This window comes from Carcharhinus amblyrhynchos, chromosome 20, assembly GCF_965287045.1.
Source record: "Carcharhinus amblyrhynchos chromosome 20, sCarAmb.v2.hapA, whole genome shotgun sequence".
Lineage (NCBI taxonomy): Eukaryota > Metazoa > Chordata > Chondrichthyes > Carcharhiniformes > Carcharhinidae > Carcharhinus > Carcharhinus amblyrhynchos.
The window spans coordinates 51,290,593-51,308,186 of record NC_137343.1 but is presented as its reverse complement, the minus strand read 5'-3'; the positions used below and the strand labels follow the sequence as shown (position 1 = coordinate 51,308,186).

Below are 17,594 nucleotides of genomic sequence, written 5' to 3'. Positions count from 1 at the left end.
AGGGATCTAGGTGTATGTGTACATAGATCCCTGAAAGTTGGGAATCAAGTAGATAAGGTTGTTAAGAAGACATACGGTGTCTTGGCGTTTATTGGTAGGGGGATTGAATTTAGGAGTCGCAGCGTCATGTTGCAACTGTACGCAACTCTGGTGCGGCCGCACTTGGAGTACTGTGTGCAGTTCTGGTCCCCACATTACAGGAAGGATGTGGAGGCTTTGGAGAGGGTGCAGAGGAGGTTTACCAGGATGTTGCCTGGTATGGAGGGGAAGTCCTATGAGGAGAGACTGAGGGATTTGGGGTTGTTTTCGCCAGAAAGAAGGCGGCTAAGAGGGGATCTTATTGAAACATATAAGATGATTAGAGGTTTAGATAGGGTGGATAGTGATAGCCTTTTTCCTCGGATGGAGAAAGCTAGCACGAGGGGGCATGGCTTTAAATTAAGGGGGGTTAGTTATAGGGTGTCAGGGGTAGGTTCTTTACCCAGAGGGTGGTGAGGGATTGGAATGCCCTGCCTGCTGCGGTTGTAAATGCGCCTAGTTTGGGGGCGTTTAAGAGATCCATGGATAGGTTTATGGACGAGAAGGGATTGGTTTAGATTAGTGGGTCATTGTTTTTTAACTGGTCGGCGCAACATCGTGGGCCGAAGGGCCTGTTCTGCGCTGTAATGTTCTATGTTCTATGCCCACTGTAGTCTAGTCTAGTCTAAGCACACCACCCCCCTGGACTTCTTATAACCCACTGTGCAGCTGAGTTGTTCAACATTGACACTAGCCTTTAATCTAGTTTACTAATCTGTGTCTCCTCCAAGTGTGCAGATGACTAATTTTTGTGTCTTTTCTTTTGCTATGGGAGTCATTTGGTGCAACATTCAAGTTTTCCTTTCTACAGATTTTTGTTTTGTATTTTTTTTATTGCAAATAGACACATTCAGATCTGTGATGTTAAAACTGGAATCTCAATCAATATTAGTTGGGAGGAAAGTTCCTGTAAGACGAGCCCAAGACCATGTGTCCATGGCCATTTGACTGACTGACAGAAGAGGCTGGATGGTGCTGAAGGTGGAAGTACTGAATGGGTACAATAGGGACCCTGCAGCAAGTGTGGGAGCTGGTGGATATCAGCAAGTGTCTGCAGCCTGAGAACCTAAACTCGGTTGATGAATTAAGAGTCTGAGCTTTGGACATTCTGATGATGAGAGTTAGCTGGCTGTTCTGGAGGCAGTCACACTCCTGAAGCTAGATTTTTCACATCTGTTCATGGTCAGGAATAGGAGAGTAAGATGTAAGGATCCTGAAGGTAATAAGTCTGGGCTTTGCAATTGTCCAGGTTTGAGGTTCTTGCAACTTGTGTGCATGAGGGCAGGAACTGCAGGTTGGATGAGCAAACTGATCATAGTGGTCAGGGGGCCATTCAGACGGTGGGGAGTATAAAGGATTGTTCATGTAGAAGGGGACAGTATAATTATGGGATAAGTACTGTCATCTGTAGCTGAGAGCATGAGTCCTGAAGGCTGTGTTGCCTACTTGGTGTCAGGGCTAAGAACATCTCAGAAGACTTTGAAGTGGGATGGGAAGGATTCAGTTGATGTGCTCCACATGGGTATGACCAACGTAGGTAGGATAGGGATTCTGCTAGATGTGTAGGAGTAGCTAAGGTATATTATAAAGTCAAATGATAAAGGTAATAATCTTTGCATTACTACCTGATCTATGAGCAAATTGACGTAAGTTAAATAAGATCAGATAGTTGAACGTGTGGCTCAAAGATTGGAGAAATGGGTTTTGATTCATGGGACGCTGGCATCAGTACTGGGATGGTTTTCACTTGAACTGCAGTGGGGCCAGTGTCCTGACAAATCATTAGGATGTGGAGAGTGTCAAGTAGTTGCTGGTATTAAAATGATTTCTAACCAGCACTTGGAGGGCTATAGTTATACAGTCATATACAAGCTATAGTTTGCACACTAATTATATGTAACTAAGGCACTGAACACGAATATTGTGCAAAGTAGTTCCTTGTCAGTAGAACTGATTAGATTGTAACTCCATTAAACGGTGAATGCATTTCCTAAGCATGAACGGTTTTGTTAATGTTCCACTTCCCATTTTTGACTGACTTTAAAATAATTTTTGAAGTGTTTAGTGCAGCTTTTTATATTACTAGGAGCAGAAAATTAGCTGTAGAGTTAAGGTAATTGAGCTCAATGCTGTATGTCTCCAGCATTTTCATTGATTTAGTATGTTCCAATTCAGTGGCGTGTCTTTTTTAATAACAGCTCTGAATGTTATTAATTTTCTTACCTAGCTCACCTATTTGAAAATGCAAGGATGTTCAGATTCACAAACCATGCACACTTAAAATTGGCTGATTAGAAATGAAAAGTGGTCAGTGCAGTAAGAGGTTTGATAATTTCATTCTGCATATTAAAATCATATCCAGAATAATTGCTTTAAGAAGTATTTGTCTAAGACGGTCATTGAGACCGGCACAGACTGATGGACTGAAAGTTTCAGTATAGTTCTGTGACAATCAGGGCCCACTTCAATACTGTTGGATCTAATTTCTCAGTGCTGCTAAATGTCATTTGGCAGTTAATTGGAGAAGCATGAAAAGTTAGTGGTGTAGGAAATGGCCATGGCATACTGGTGCAAAAGGAAAATACTTGTCTTGGTTGGTAATCTGCTCATTTGAGAGGTTGCTGACCTGAGCACCTAACTAGGCTGACACATCAGCACTCTACTGAGAAAATGATGCAGAATGCCATGCCTGCTTTCTGAGAATTGTTCCAGTCTCCTTTTTTTTTATTCTTTCAGATGTTAGGCTTGGTTGGAGGGATAGGGAACGATGCCTGGAAAATGCATGACCTGTAAGAGGTCCCAACAAAGAAAAATACCTCATTCTACTCCAATTTTGCGATTAGTTCATTTCCAAGCCTTCTGCTACTAATTCTGTTATGTGCTTGTATGCAGGCTTTTGATTACTCTTTAATATTTAGCATTGCTTAATTAAATTTTTCTGTGCAGTTGCATAGCCAGATTAACTACTACACTAAATATTTTGCCACATTGTCCACCTTTACTTGCCACCTGAGAAGTCAACGATAGCTATTTTTCTCTGTCCGCACATGCCTCCAGACCTGCTGAATTTGTTCCAGCACTTTAAAATTTCTTTATTAAAGTGTCTCGGAGTCTCTAAAGAGTTAATTACTTTACTGTCTTATAATCTTCAAAGCCCAATTAGGAACATTACAGAATAGGAAAAAGCAACAAATGAGCCAAATAAGCCCAATCCACAGTCAAAAAATCAATAGTATATTTTTGAAATTAGAATGCCTCCCATCAAATTTCATTTCAGCTAATTGCTCAAAGAACCAGGGGGGAGATGAGAACTTTTTTTTACTTAGATTCAATTTGAAATTCAGATTAAAACACAAAGCATTGGGTAGAAAAAGCAGTGAAAACAGTTTCAATCGTAATTTCTAGGAGGAAATAGATAAATACTTGAAAAGGGGGAAAACATTGTAGGAGAAAGAGCAAAATTAAGAAATTAATTGGATAGTTTTTTCAAAGAATCCAATACTGATGCAGTGGGATGAATGGTGACTCGTACTGTATCATTCCATTTCTACTGTTCAAACCAGTGTGAAAAATAAATGATACAGACATGTATGTAAATATTTCTGCAGCATGTCAAGTTTTGGATTAATTATGGCAATTGAGAAAGCTTTAAATTAGAAAAGAAAATTTTCCCTTTGACAAATAAAGTTGGTGCCATCTCAATCCCTGCTTGGTGCTGAGTTCAGTAAATACACTGATTGCCAATATTCTGTCTCGAGGTGTGCGACCACACAGTAACCTGAGGTTCCTGAGTCGCCAAGCACAAGTTGGAGTGTTTAAGGTACCACACATGCAAGGCTGCACGAAGAAATTTAAGGACCCATATGCTTAAATGAATCGTGTTTTTTTTATTCATTTGTGGGACATGGGTGTTGGCCAGCATTTATTGCCCATCCCTAGTTGCCCTTGGAGGGCAGTTGAGCATCAACCACATTGCTGTGACTCTGGAGTTGCACGTAGGTCAGACCAGGTAAGGACAGTAGATTTCCTTTTCTAAAGACTTTAGTGAACCAGTAAGGCTTACAATAACACTCCAGTGAAGTTATTATGAAATTCCCCTAATTGATAGACTGGATCATTTGTTCCCTCAGCTTTGTGTTTGACCCCAAGGTATACTTCCAACCATATCCACACACTTGCCAACACATCCTACTCCCACTCTGATTTTGGCTTAGCTCAACAGCTGCTAAAACTCTCATCCATGGATTGAACTAATTTAATATTCCCTTAGCCATACCAACTTTTATTCCAAATAAACTTGTGCTCATCATAAAACGCTGCTGACTGTATTCTCTCTCCCAAGTTCAGATCACCCATCATTGCAGTGCTTGTGGACCTATAGCAGCTCCTGGTCCTAAAATGTTAATTAGTTAATGACTCTAGGCTTGGGAATACCAGCAGGAATGCTGTGAAGTTTAAATTTTGGGATATCGAAGATCACATGTAGGATTCAGGTGTTTGCAGAAGTTGTTTTTGGATGTAGTACTTTCTATCCCACATTTATGCAGCATGTCACTGACAGGTGGGCAGTCCTTGGCATCAGGGTTGGGATTCTCCCAAAAAATTCCAACTTCCCAATGTGCTGGAAAATGGGAGTGAATCCCACCGTTTTTTAGTGTGATTTTCAGATTGAATTTCCGACACTCTGCCCTAGTGAGATTCACTCTGAAAATCCGAGATGCAGCACAGCGCTGAGCAGGCCATACACATGCACTGTTCTGTCAGCCGGATCGCTGGGCAGCCCCGCGAACTCCCATCACTGGCCTTCTGACCCCCCCACCTTCTAATCACTGGCTTCCCAGACCTCCCTACACCACCAGCCCCTGTATCGTTTCAACTCTCCTCCTCCCTCCCCAAAATCCCACTGACCAGCCCCGATCGCATCCTCCCTCCCTCTCCCAACACTACAAGAGCAGAGTGGCAGCGGATCCACCTCCCCTGCCCTCTTGGCAATGCCTGATGCCTGGTGGGTGGTGCCAGTTTACCCCTTGAGGCAGTGCCAGCCACTTACCTCCGTGGCGACCTCAATGTTTACTCTTCCTTCCAGCAGGATCGAGTCACCTGTTCCCCTTTATGGGGAGCATTTGTAAACGCCGCTAAACGGAAGCACCCCCAGCGGGGTTGGGGCGGTGGGGGGGGGGGTGTGGCGGGCGCTTGTGGGTCTGGAGAATTCAGTCATAGCCCGTTAATGAAATCGTGGTTTGCATATTGTAATAAGCTCCGTGCCGATTTCCAGAGTGGAGATGATTACGTGAAAATACTTGGTCAAGAGACGCGTGGAGGCCATGATCCCCAGTGGGCAGCCTGCGTAATAGTCCCTGCTGATATCTCCCACTACTCGAGCAGTGTAGCGGGTTTGGAGAATCCCACACTCCCACCCCCACCCCTACCCCCAGATCTCTGACCTCCACTGATCGCTGAGAGGTGTGAATGTGTGTCCAGGGTGATTCTTTCTAGAAAAGATGCACCTCACCATGGCTGACTGGCTTTCTGAGAAATGAACGTGAATTTGTGTCTCAGCCCTAGGTGTCGCAGTGAGTTAATGAACTTGTAAGTACTGGAGCGGTCCATTTCTGGTATTATTGTTATGCTGGTGGGGCCACAGCATAACTGAAAGGTAATTTGAATTGTTTTTATTTATTTGTAGATATGAGCACTGTTGGCAATACCAGCATTTATGCATATCCCTAATCCCTGTGAAGGTGATGGTGAGCTGCTATCTTGATCCAATATAGTCTGTGTGGTGTGGATACACCCATAGTGCTGTTGGGAAAGATATTCCAGGAATTTGACTTTACTGTGATGATGGAGTAGTGAATAATTCCTCTTCAGGGTGGCGTGTGACTTGGAGGGTAACTTCCAGGTGAGGGTGGGCTTCCAATGTGTCAGCTGCCCTTGTCCTCCTAATTGGTAAAAGTTGGTAGAAGATGCTGTTGACAAGCCATTGGTAAGTTACAGTAATGCATCATGTCTGGAAATGGTACACTGGCGGTGAAAGGAGTTTACAGTGATGGATGTGATGCCAGTTAATTGGCTGCTTTCACCAGGGTGGTGTCAACTGTTTTTAATGTTGTCGGAGTGGCATTCATTCAGGCTAGTGGGGAATATTCCAACCTAATTTTTAGATGATGGAAAGGCTTTGAGAGGTCAGGAGGTGAGTTGCCAACTGCAGAATTTCCATCCACTTAACTACTTCTGGGGCCGTAGTATTTATATAGCTAATATAATTAAATTCCCAGTCAATGATCACTTCCAGATTTTTATTGATGGTGGGAGTTCACTGATAGCAATGCTCCGAATGTCAAGGAGAGATGGTTACCCAACTCTTGTTGGAGTTATCATTGCCGGTCGCTTGTGTGGCACTAATGTTATTCTCCCACCACCACCACCACCTCTCTCCCCTCCCCCTCCCAATGTTGTCAAGGCCTTGCTGCATGCAGAACTTCATTATCTGAGAGTTAACAAATTGAACTGAACAGTCTGCGATCATCAGGGAGCATTCCTGCTTATGACCTCTGTCTTGGAGGAAAGGCCATTGATGTAGCAGTGAAAGATTAACGGACCCTCCATTACCTGGAGAAACTCCTGCAGTGCTGCTGTGGGAGCAGATGATTGGCCATCAGCAATCACATCTCCCTTTTGTTCTGAACTGAAATCATTGTTTTTGCTTCCTGTTCCAAGCTCCTTTCTCTAGCTACCAACTCCATCCCTCTCCATGGTAGCAGTCTTGAAATGAAGCCAGTCTTGCTTGCGAACTTGGTGTGACATTTAATTCCAAGTTAAGCTTTTGATCATACATTCATGCCATCACTAAAACATGTTACCCGTTCACAACTAGGGCTGTGGGAGATGGATGGAGTTGATGATGAGAACTCAGTTCTGACTGTAGTTGCCTCTGGAAAGCTCAGATTTCCTAAGGTTGCTCAGTTTTAACGTGCTATTCCCATCGCTTCATTATCCATTTCCTCTTGAGATATCTGCCCTCTCAATGTCAATTGCTGCTTCCCCATTGCTGTTAGGATGGTGAGCTGGAACACCCCTCCTGTGCACCTTCTCCCTGGCATTGTGTGCCCTTTTCACCTGCGAGAGAGAGGGATAAGGCAGTGTTGACCCTCTCTCCAATTCCAACAATTCTTTTACACAAGTTGTTGCAATTTTGTTTTATCATGCAACTAGCTCCTCGATAGCGCTAGGACTATAGAGTTTTGCTGATGGATCGGTGATTACCCTTGACACACAATTCTCCCACACACCCTCAGGCTGCCCAGCCAGCGAATCTGCAGTGGCTGGAGTCTAACATCTGTATGTTGTGTTCACCTAAGTTCTGACGGAAGGTCATTGTTTAACCTTTCCCTTCACAGATGCTGCCTGAGCTAAGTATTTCCAGCAATTTGTTTTAATTCAGATTTCCAGCATCTTCAGCACTTTGCTTTGCATTTTATGTTGTTCAATCCAAATTGTTAGTGTATAAATGATGAAACAGAATTGTAGACTGTGTGCTGAAAGCAATTGGAGCAGGTCATCCATAGTTTTAGTCAACTCATGTTGTGAGATTCTATGGCTTTGCTCGTCACAAAACTGTAAAATCCACCCAAGGTCAGTGGACCTTCCCATTGTCTGCCCCTCACTCACTCTGATTCCCATGGCAGACGGGGCAGTAAAATTCCAGCCATAATGCCTGAAACCAAGTGACAAAGTTTGAATGTGCGTGTTGTATTTTCACAGAGGCATTCCATCAGCGGGCCGATATCAGCGCCAAAGACTCTATCAGCGCTGACAGACAAAAGGCCAAGCTATACGGAGATTTCTGTTCCTGGTGAGTCTTTTTCAGCTCTTATTCCTAGCAAATAATGCACAATTTTAAAGGAAACACTTGGCAATTTACCATTGGATCCTGAATCTGTTTCAAATGTTTGTATTGTTAGCCTTTGGAAGAGGGTGGAGATGACCTGGTCTATTGGTACTTGGATAATTAAGGGAGAGCTGCTGTGTGAGGTTGAGTCTCCCTGAGATACAAGTTCAACCAGAGACATTTTATTGTATGTCACTGAGGATTTGATTCCAGCTGCCAAGTGTGTTGTTCTCCCAGGGTGCACTGACTACATTCACTCTTCTGTCTCCCCACAGAAAATACCTTTCCACAGACTCTGTAACAACTCTGAATTTTGTGCCCTCTTTCCCTAAGTTTGATCCAGTTGAGTTAATCATTGGCACCACACCCACCAGTTGACTTCTGTTATATACTCTGAGGTCACTTTTGTAATGTAGGCTGTTTAGCATTTCATTTATACTGAATTCAAATTCTAAAACTGACAAGTTCTCAATTACTACTACAGTAATATGACCTGCTGATCTTCCACATCACATTTGTCTTGCAGTTGCGCTCACTCATTTGCTTGCCCACCCATTAATTCTTGTAATGTCTTTCTTTCTTGATGGTGCAATGTATCCTCTTCTGTCTGCTAATGATATAGTAGATGGTGATGTCAGAGTGAGGCTCTATCTGTAGTTAGATTCCAGATGAACCAAGCTCATCTGTATGGAGAGAAATGTATTAGCAAGATGTTGCATCACTTTTGAGACGCTTGATAGAAAATTAAGTTGTTAATTAACCAGATGTTAGTGTGTGGAGGTGAGGAATGATCTGTATTGTGTGCTGCTCTCTCCAGGTTTCCCCTTTACTGGAAATTGATTATCTAGAAAAAGAAACTGTATTGTTTGTCATAGCAATTCCTATCTGAGCATCTTGTCTCCTGTGATCCTGAGGCTGTATTTCTTCTCTGTTCATCCCTAGTAGAGACTTGTACAGAATGATTCCAGAGTTCCTGACTTGCCTTTAACATCAAGTTCCTTCACTGTTACTAGTCAAAGTTCTGGAACTCCGTAACAGCACTGTGGGTGAAACCTACCATGTTGTCTATAACAGTTCAAGAAGGCGGCTCACCACCACCTACTTGAGGACAGATGAGTGACCAGACGATTTAACAGGACTCTTGCAAGGGTTTTTCCTGTGATGGAGAGCAGCAAGATTCCTCGGTGATTGTCACATACTTGCCGATTGCCCTTCCTCTTGTAGTGGTGCATGATGGAAGCATCTTTAAGTTCCTGAGGAATGGATCCTTGCTTTCAAAAGGGCTGGAAAACTTGGTGAGCTTCTCAATAAGTACAGGACCAGCTTTATAGATCTCTGCGGGTATGGCATCTGCCCCTGGGGCTTTGCCACTGGGTAGCTGGCTGACAGCTTTTGTGACTTTTGCTACTACCGGTGGGTCATCCTTGGTGCTGTTGATATCAACCTATGGAATCCTGTCTATTGCCTCATCGTTAATAGATGACGGTCGATTGAGGATGGCTTCAAAGTGTTCAGCCCATCTCTGCAGGATCTGAGCCTTCTCTGTAGTGAGAGTTGTACCCTCTGTACTCGGCGGCGGGGGGGGGAACTTCCAAGAGAATGAGGTCCGTAGAGTGTTGAGGGCTTCGTAGAACCGTTTCAAGTCGTTTCTGTCAGCGTATTCTGTATTTTATCTGCCTTGGCGCTCAGCCAGGTATCCTGCATTTTACGCAGTTTATTCTGGACTGTCCTGCGAGCACTGGTAAAAGCATTTTTCTTGGCAGTTGTTGATGGGTCGTTCTGACAGGCCCGGTGAAGATGGTGCTTTTCAACAAGTAGAACCTGTATCTCCTCATCATTCTCATCGAATCAGTCCTGCTGCTTACGGGTGGAAGACCCAAGCATCTTCAGTGCAGATGAATGGACAGCATTCCTGAAGCGTTCCCAGTCATCCTCCAGTGCTGTCTGCGAGGTGTAGGTCAGCAAGCATGATTTCTAAGTCTTCAGCCAGTGCTGAAGCTATGCTGGGGCTCTTTAGCTTGGCCGCATTGATTCTTTTTGTAACCGTGCTTCCTTGTGGTCGCCTCTTGGGTCTGATGTGGAGCCTCATTTTGGAGACAATGAGCCTGTGATCTGTCCCGCAGTCAGCACCACACATGGCCTTGATCATCCTGCCTGTCTTTTCTCCTGACAATGACATAGTCGATAAGATGCCAATGCTTAGAGCGGGGGTGCATTCACGAGCCCTTGTTACGGGTAGGGAGACGGAAAGCTGTGTTGGTGATGAGGAGGCCGTGTGCTGCACAGGTCTTCAGTAAGAGTAGGCCGTTACTGTTACACTTGCCCAGTCCACGCCTCCCAATGACTCCCTGCCAGACTGCAGAGCCAAACCCTACTCTTGCATTGAAATCGCCAAACAAGATCAGCTTGTTGGTACTGCTCACTGCTGATAGTAGGGTGTCTAGTTCTTTGCAGAACTTGTCTTTCACGTCATCCGTGTTGTTCATTGTGGGGGTATAAGGCGCTGATCAGGGTGGCTTGACTTCTGTTCTGTAGCGGAAGCTGTAATGTCATAAGCCAGTAGTCTACCCAAGAGTGTGAACAATCAAGTTTCTGAACAAGGTGACTCCTGACGGCAAATCCAACTCCAGCATCACGACGCTCATCGCTGCCACGACTGCTCCAGAAAAAAGTGTATCCACTTCCAGTTTCAGTCAACTGATCTACGTTGGCAAGACAAGTTTCACTCAGAGCTGCAATGTCAATGTTGTATCTTGCAAGCTCTCTGTCAACTAAGGCTGTTCTTCTCTCTGGTCTGTCTGCTGTAGGGTTGTCCAAAAGCGTGTGCACGTTCCAGGTGCCAATGGTGAGCAGTGTCACCTTGTGTTTTATTTTGTTTGCTCGACTGCAAGATGGGATCTCCACCAGCTGCAGTAAACTGGCCAGGGTGCAGTGAAGCAGGCAATGTTTAGGGCACCTTTTCTAGCCCCTTCCTCATTCTACGGAGGTGAGCAGTGCGTTCCTGAAGAGGACTGCTCAGTCACCCAGGTAGATGCTGAGTTTCACTGCTGTTTCACTGCAGAGGAAAATGACCATTAGACCTGAGCCGCCTGCGTGAAGATCCATGACTACATCTCCCAGTGTATCCACACCTGCTGCTTCGTCACTCGCCCATCGCCACAGGACTTCAAGGGTTGTACAGTACGATGATGACGATGATGTTGTCGGCTTGTGACAACTTTGACTCACCACCAACATTAAAAAGACCAAAGTCGTGCATCAGCCTGCTCCTCATGCACCGTACACAGAACCCATAATCTCAATCAAAGGGCAGAAACTACAGGCAGTGGACCAGTTCACTTATCTTGGCAGCACCCTCTCCCAAGCAGTGACTATTGATACAGAAGTTAACTGCAGAATAGCAAAGACAAGTTCTGCTTTCAGTAGACTGTGCTCCACTGTATGGGAATGTCGAGAAATCAGCCCAGCAACAAAACTGAAGGTCTACAGCGCTGCGGTACTCACTACCCTCCTGTATGCCTGTGAAACATGGACTGTGTTTCGAAGACATGCAAGACAGCTCAATCATTTCCACAAGACTTGTCTTCGCAGAATATTAAGCATCCAATGGCAAGACGAAGTACCAGACACTGAAGTTCTCTCTAGAGCAAGTCTACCATCAGACCACACACCGATGAGAGCACAGACCCGGTGGGCAGGTCATGTCATCCGTATGTCAGACGAGCGCATACCCAAGCAGTTCCTTTTTGGGGCACTCTCTGCTGGAAGATGCTCGCATGGAGGGCAGAAGAAACGTTTCAAAGACACACTCAAGGCCTTCCTGAAGCCACTTGACATTAACACGACCACCTGGGACAAAACTGTCCTACCTGGCGCGGCCTCATCTACAAAGGCTGTCAAGCTCACGAAGCAAGGTGTATTGCTGAAGCACAACTTAAGCGCGAGCTGCGCAAGTCCAGAGCGACCAGCACAACAACTACAGTGTCTATACAAGTTTGTCCAATATGAGCCAAGACATTCCGTGCCCAAATTGGCCTTATCAGTCATCTTTGGGCATACTGCAACCAGCCTCAAAATTACTAATGGTGTTGAGGTCCTCCTCAATGATGATGGACGAACAACAACTTGAGGGCAATTAGGGACGGGGCAATAAATGCTGGACTAGCCAGCAACACTCGAATCCCATGGGAAAAGAAAAGCATGTGGGACTGACTTAGCCCTTCACAACCCGGTCTGGCTGGACCATATAAAGTATTATCCTGCTGGTGTCTACCAAAACAGACTGTACAAAGATAACTCCTTGCTTCTTTTCACTGCTGCAAATCATCATCTTAAGCCCATCTCCTCCATCTTTACCAGCAGCAACAAATGCGTCGAGATCATCTGAACAGCCGCCTCTACCACTTCCCTCCTTTCCCCATCAGCATATGCAATTGACTTCCAGGAGAAACAATAGGAAACTCCAGAATCACTTAAGAGACAACTTGCTGTTAAAATGGGGAGAGATTTGGAGCTGCCTGGATGTATAATGTAAGCTGGTCAATTGGCCCTACTTTTCCATAACTCTTTAATGAACTTGTCAGTGGTCAAAATCTCAAAAGCAAAGAGATACAAAAATTGCTTAAAAATTAATTTAGAAGGAGAATGTTGAATGTGGTGAGGGGAGAGCTGAGGCAGAATTGGATATAAACAAAATGCTACGTTGTATAGAAATTAACAGGGATGGGTTATTATGTGAGGGCCGTTTAAATACAAATATTCTTCCTTACCCTTGCAAATGACTGGGACGGGGCTGAGACTTCTTTTAAAAATCATTTCTTAAATAACAAGATTGGCTGTTTGGTCTTTAAGACAACGTGTTCATTTTTCAAATAAGACAAGAGGAGTATATAGATTATCTAGTCTGTCCTTCATATCATTTATTAGATCACTCGAGGATATAGTTCACAGCTGGAGGTTACACAATCAAATCTTTACAACTGTTTAACATATCGATTCCAAGAACACTGCATGTTTGTATTTTGTAGAAACATTACACATTAGCCTACTAAGACTTCAGTGGGCACAGTTAAATATGGCTATTTCTGGTTGTTTCTGACTGCACAGCACTTAGTCCCAGGAAATCTGAACCCTCATGTATCCATTTGATGGCAAGCTGTGACAGATGCGTTGTAATTTAGTAAGACAGCTGCATTCTTTTGGTGAATAAACTTGAGTGCCCAGTGTGTCAGAGCTTTTAATTCCAATACAGGGGATTATCTAAAGTCATGACAAACTTAAATGCCCCATTAATCTCCAATATTACTCCAGCAGTACATACAATGGAGGAAGTAATGATGAGATTAATATTGGGCTATAATGTCTAAGCTCCACGGCATTGGATTTGGGGGTATCCCCAATTATACTGAAGTGCTAAATTTCTCTGGGCAATTGCTGCACTGTAAACCAACCAAAAAAAGCAATTCAAGTCACTAACTTTGGATGGTTCAGCCACGGTTACAGCAATAGTCACTCCCAAAAAGTGAGAGGAATTAAAACCACTTCCAACTTCTGCATAATTATTATAAGCACCCTCACTGGCTAGCCCCCACCCCCCCGACTGTGATTCCATCTGAACCTATTAAGTGATTCTTTGTGGGATATCTTGGAAGATCAGCTGAATCAGGGATTCCCAGACTAGGTTCCATGGGATTGCACTTTGGAAGAACAATCCAAGGTAGAACATACAGGGTAAATGGTAGGACACTGAAGAGTGCAGGAGAACAAAGGGATCTGGGAATACAGATACATAATTCCCTAAAAGTGGCATCACAGGTAGACAGGGTCGTAAAGCGTGCTTTTGGTACATTGGCCTTTGTAAATCAAAGTATTGAGTATAAGAGTTGGAATGTTATGGTGAGGTTGTATAAGACATTAGTGAGGCCGAATTTAGAGTATTGTGTACAGTTTTGGTCACCTAGTCACAGAAAGGATATTAATAAGGTTGAAAGAGTGCAGAGAAGATTCACAAGGATTTTGCCGGGACTTGAGAAACTGAGTTACAGAGAAAGGCTGAATAGGTTAGGACTTTATTCCCTGGAGCGTAGAAGAATGAGGGGAGATTTGATAGAGGTGTATAAAATTATGATGGGTATAGAGTGAATGCAAGCAGGCTTTTTCCACTGAGGCTAGGGGAGAAAAAAACTAGAGGACATGGGTGAAGGGGGAAAAGTTTAAAGGGAATATTAGGGGGGGCTTCTTCACACAGAGCGGCGGGAGTGTGGAATGAGCTGCCAGATGAAGTGGTAAATGTGGGCTCACTTTTAACATTTAAGTAAAACATGGACAGGTACATGGATGAGAGGGGTGTGGAGGGATATGGTCCAGGTACAGGTCAGTGGGGCTAAGCAGAAAAATGGTTCGGCACAGACAAGAAGAGCCAAAGGGCCTGTTTCTGTGCTGTAATGTTCTATGGTTCTTTCTATGATTCATCCAGGCTGATGTATAAAATTGGACAAGCAGCTTTCTGTTTTCCCAATCAGAGGCAGGTTTCTACCTTAATTGGCTGCTGCTAGGCACTAGTGAGCCTGAAAGAGAGAGGTTTGTGTGTGTACATACATGAGAGAGGGAGGGGGGTGTGTGTGTGTGTGAGAGAGGGGGAGGGGGAGTTGTGTGCGCGAGAGGGGAGGGGGGGGTTGTTGTGCACGAGGGGGCGAAGGGGGGGGTTGTGATGAACCTGGATGAAGCAGCAGATCAAAAGCATCATGTCTTCTGTGTACGCTGAGTCTTCCTTAGTGAGAGATAAAGACACTGTTTGTGCAGGATGTGACATGAGAGGGTTTTAGTGTTTATTTATTCGTTTGTGGGAAATTTGCTTTGCTGGTCGCCCATCCCTAGTCCCCTTAGAGGGCAGTTCAGAGTCAACCACATTTCTGTGGCTTTGGAGTCGTATGTAGGCCAGACCTGGTAAGGACAGCAGATTTCCTTCCCTAAAGGACATTAGTGAACCAGATGGGTTTTTCTGACAATGGTTTCATGGTAATCATAGATTCTTAATTCCAGACTTTTTTTATTGAATTCAAAGTCCACCATCTGCCATGGCGGGATTCGAATCCGGGTCCCCAGAGAATGAGCTGAGTTTCTGAATTAATAATCTGGCGATAATACCACTAGTCCATTGCCCCCCGCCCTTGTCCATCAGCCAATCAGTGTTTGATGCCCCTCTGCTGCAAGTGTGCAAGATCCCTCTTGTCAGTGACGCTGAGACTGCCTGATAGCTTTATGAGAGTCAGAGTTTGGAATATTGACTTACCCTGACCAAGTGGATGAGGTTATTCATCCTCTTCCTGCACTGCAGGGTGGCTGTCCATTTGTGTGCTGGCCTCCTCCGAGGCCAGTATGGTTTGAATGGTAGACCTCCAGCTTCCGTCTATCAGGAAAAGGACCTCATGCTGGTTCTGGACTGTTTGGAAGAGTCTGTATTGAGGAGGTACTGCTGAAGTTTAAGGTAGATGATTTCGATCATCTGGCTACCATTTCCAACCGGTTCTGCAACTAGACTTTACACCCCATGAGTGGATGAATCCCTGCCCGCACAACCACAAAATTTGGCAAGTTCCTTGCTGACATTGATCTGACGTAAGAACCTGCACGGGAATCTGCCAGAAATGTCTTTAACAAAGGTGCTGCCATGTTTGAAGGTGTTACCCTAAATGGCCTGGCTGAAATTTCATCGATGGAAAGACTTGGATATGGTCTGCTGTTCTGTTGATGCTGAACATTAGTGTACTAAACAAGAGCTCTCTCAAACTTGCCTGGTAATTCAAAACTCATCAGTAAAGAAAAAACTGCATATTTGTATGTGTTACGTATTGTCTACATAGTAAAGAAAACAAAAACCTTGTAATGGTTAGTGAGCCTTTATCGTGCTGCTAATTTTGCTATTGGATGTGAAAATTAACAAGCCATGACTACACATCATAACGATTATAACCATCCAACAACCTGTCGTGGTCCCCCCATGCCAACACTATAGTTAAGAAAACCCACCAACACCCCTCTTCTCAGAAGACGAAGGAAATTTGACATGTCAGTCACAACTTTCACCAACTTTTAAAGATGCACCATAGAAAGTATTCTTTCTGGTTGTATCACAGTTTGGTATGGCTCTGCCCAAGACCGTAAGAAACTACAAAAGGTTGTGAATGTAGCCCAATCCATCACGTGAACCAGTCTCCCATCCATTGACTCTGTCTACATTTCGGCTGTCTCGGCAAAGCAGCCAGCATAATTAAGGATCCCACCCCAGACATTCTCTCTTCTATTTCCTTCTGTCGGGAAAAAGATACAAAAGTCTGAGGACATGTACCAACCGACTCATGAACTGCTTCTTATCTGCTGCTGTCAGACTTTTGAATGGACCTACCTTGCATTAAGCTGATCTTTCTCTACACCCTAGCTATGACTGTAACACTACATTCTGCACCCTGTCTTTTCCTTCTCTATGAACTGTATGCTCTGTCTGTATAGTGCACAAGAAACAATGCTTTTCGCTGTACGCCAATACATGTGACAATAAGTCCAATCAAATCAGAAAGCATCCATATAGCGGCGATATATTTGGATAATGGCCTTGAGCAGAGGAATGTGTGAGATATCTAACCTCAGTTCTGGTATGCTGAGAGTTGCAAAAAAGAATTCTGCTTCAATGCATAGGCTGAGATGTCTGTATTGGAATATAATACACCTTTATAATGTCTAATGCCTTTAGCCATGTCTTGATACAGCATGGAATGAATAGAGTTGGCTGAAGACTGACATCTGTGATGTTGTGGAACTTGAGAGATGTCATGAGATGTGGGCATCACTGATCAGGCCAGCATTTGTTGATCATCCCTGATTGCACTTAAACTGAGTGGCGTACTTGTTAGCCATTTCAGAGAGTGTTTCAAAGTCAGCCACGTTGCTTGGGTCACATATAGGCCAAACTAGGTAAGGGCAGCAGATTTCGTTCACTAAAGACAGCACTTCATCTCCACGAGGACCATGCTACAGGTCACTCCTACCAATACTGCCATGGACAGCTGCATCTGCGGCAGGTAGATTGGTGAGCACAGAGTTATGGATTTTTCCCTCTTGTTCTCTTATCTCCAACTGCAAAACCAGTCTCGTAGCTGTGTCCTTTAGGACTATGCTAGCTCACTGAGTAATGGCACAACCGAGTCACGCTAGGTGATGGACATTGAAGACCCCTACCTAGAGTACAGAGTGCATTTGGGTCAGCATGGTTAAGATGGGCCGCATGGCCCCTTTTTGTGGTGTATACTTTCTATGATTCAATCCTTACTGTCCTCAATGCTTCCTCCAAATAGTGTTCAACACGGAGGAGTACTGATTCATTAGCTGAGGGTGATAATCTGTGGGAGGTTTCCTTTTCCACATTTGACATGAGTCAAATGTTGAGGATTTCCAGGATGACTCTTTCCCCCATATATACCACTGTTTCCACCCCTGATGGGTCTGTCAGGGATGGTGATGATGGTGTCTATGACACCTGCATTTATTCCTCAAAAGCCATTGAAAAAGCAGATTATCAGGTCTTGTCACGTGCTGTTTGAGGGATCTTGCTTTGCGCAAACTGACTGCT

The 17,594-nt window shown here is 44.3% G+C and overlaps 1 protein-coding gene across 7 annotated transcripts in view; it reads left to right on the top strand.

Annotated features, from left to right (window-relative positions):
* Positions 1-17,594, top strand: part of specc1la (sperm antigen with calponin homology and coiled-coil domains 1-like a) — a 281,487-nt gene that overhangs the window by 139,383 nt on the left and 124,510 nt on the right. For all 7 annotated transcript variants that reach the window (XM_080208609.1, XM_080208608.1, XM_080208607.1 and 4 more), the window contains exon 10: positions 7,843-7,933. In XM_080208609.1, the coding sequence (XP_080064735.1) occupies positions 7,843-7,933 (91 nt within the window). The remainder of the gene's footprint in view (positions 1-7,842; positions 7,934-17,594) is intronic.